Genomic DNA, 1,568 nt, shown 5'->3' with positions numbered 1-1,568 from the left:
ATTTTGAATGGAAATGAAAGGTGTTTTGGCTAACTACCGTGATCAATAATTGCCTTGTCAGAGGTACTGTAATCTAATATTTCGGGAGGACCTACAGTAATCAGCTAAAACTGAGGAATATATAACATTTGATATCGAATTCTCTATTAGAATGTCCCCCATTTGCCTAATGTCCAGGTAGAATAAGTTCCCCTTTGATACTATGATTAGAAAAAGAAAAAAAATCAGTCGATTGATCCCCCCAGCATATTTCATTTCGAGGAAAAATCTCCAATATCCAAGCAACTCAATATTATGTTCTTAAGGTATGTGGTACAACAAGCTACGTTATGAATATGAAATCTACAAATATATATATATATATATATATATAATATATATATATATATATATATATTATATATATATATATATATATATATATATATATATATATATATATACATATATATATGTATATATATATATATATATATATATATATATATATATATATATATATATATATATATATATATATATATATATGTATATATATATATATATATATATATATATATATATATATATATATATATATACGTTATGGCAGATTGATAAAATTGCGAAGTTTAATTGAAAATATTCACTTCAGTAAAGCAGGCTTCGTACCAAAGACAATATACTTTAGTAAAACTAATTTCCACGGCAACAGAACTCGGGGAGTTATTGTTCATTCGTGTAGACTACGTTATACAACAAGGAAATTCAGCAATTTTTCATAAGTTCCTCTAATTCAACCACAGATGATCACTGTACCTTCATGATGGCGTGCGAAAAGAGAAAATCAGCTTCGGAGAGGAGCTGTTCGGAGCGGAGACAGTTGTGGAGTGGGATGCTAGAATGTGGTTCGCGTGGCTCTTATATACCTAAATTGTGACCCTCTCGCGAGAGGTCACCTGCTCCTCGAGAGGAAGCCCCAGTTACCGTCTAAAAAACAAAGACAGGTTTCGATCAAAGATGAACGGGGTCGCTCTCAGGTAACAAACAGGTTGGTGCTACGCTTCTTACAGATTCTGAGGAAGGGTTTTGTGATTGGAATGGGTGAGAGAGAAAGTGAAAATGGAGATATGGAAAATAAAATCAGAGTTAAGAGAGAAAGAAATATGAACATATACAGAAATACACAGTCACTCACATATATACATAGAAAGTAATATGTGATGGAATTTTTATCTTAACTGTCCTCTTATTAAAACGTAAAAGTGAAAATTGGGAAGTATCTTCATTTGGGACGATTAGTGTCTATTCCTATGTAAGTTTGAGCAGCGCTATAATGAAAAGTACACAATGATGCCAAGTGACGTAAATTTATCAAACGTATTATTATCCACATTTTAATTTGCGTAAATGACTGATTTTCTTCATTTTACGTAAATAATGGTAAAACGTTTTACATGGTATTAGCAAGAGAAAATTAATTAAAAAGAAGTTTGTAATGCTGAAGTGTACGAACTTGATGGGTTTTGACAAGAGATTTCTCCTATAGCAGTTGAAAAAAAAAAGTATATGTGACATTAGTAACGTAA

General features: G+C 30.9%; 1 protein-coding gene across 1 annotated transcript in view; it reads right to left on the bottom strand.

The window, feature by feature from the left end:
- LOC137642097 (cuticle protein 8-like) overlaps nt 1-948 on the bottom strand; it is a 2,346-nt gene extending 1,398 nt beyond the window's left edge. Inside the window, exon 1 of the mRNA XM_068374646.1 lies at nt 799-948. Coding sequence (XP_068230747.1) covers nt 799-804 — 6 coding nt within the window. The 5' untranslated portion in view covers nt 805-948. The remainder of the gene's footprint in view (nt 1-798) is intronic.
- Between the last annotated feature and the right edge of the window lie 620 nt (nt 949-1,568).

This window comes from Palaemon carinicauda, chromosome 6 (assembly GCF_036898095.1).
Source record: "Palaemon carinicauda isolate YSFRI2023 chromosome 6, ASM3689809v2, whole genome shotgun sequence".
Taxonomy (NCBI): domain Eukaryota; kingdom Metazoa; phylum Arthropoda; class Malacostraca; order Decapoda; family Palaemonidae; genus Palaemon; species Palaemon carinicauda.
This window is presented reverse-complemented; position numbering and strand designations above follow the sequence as displayed.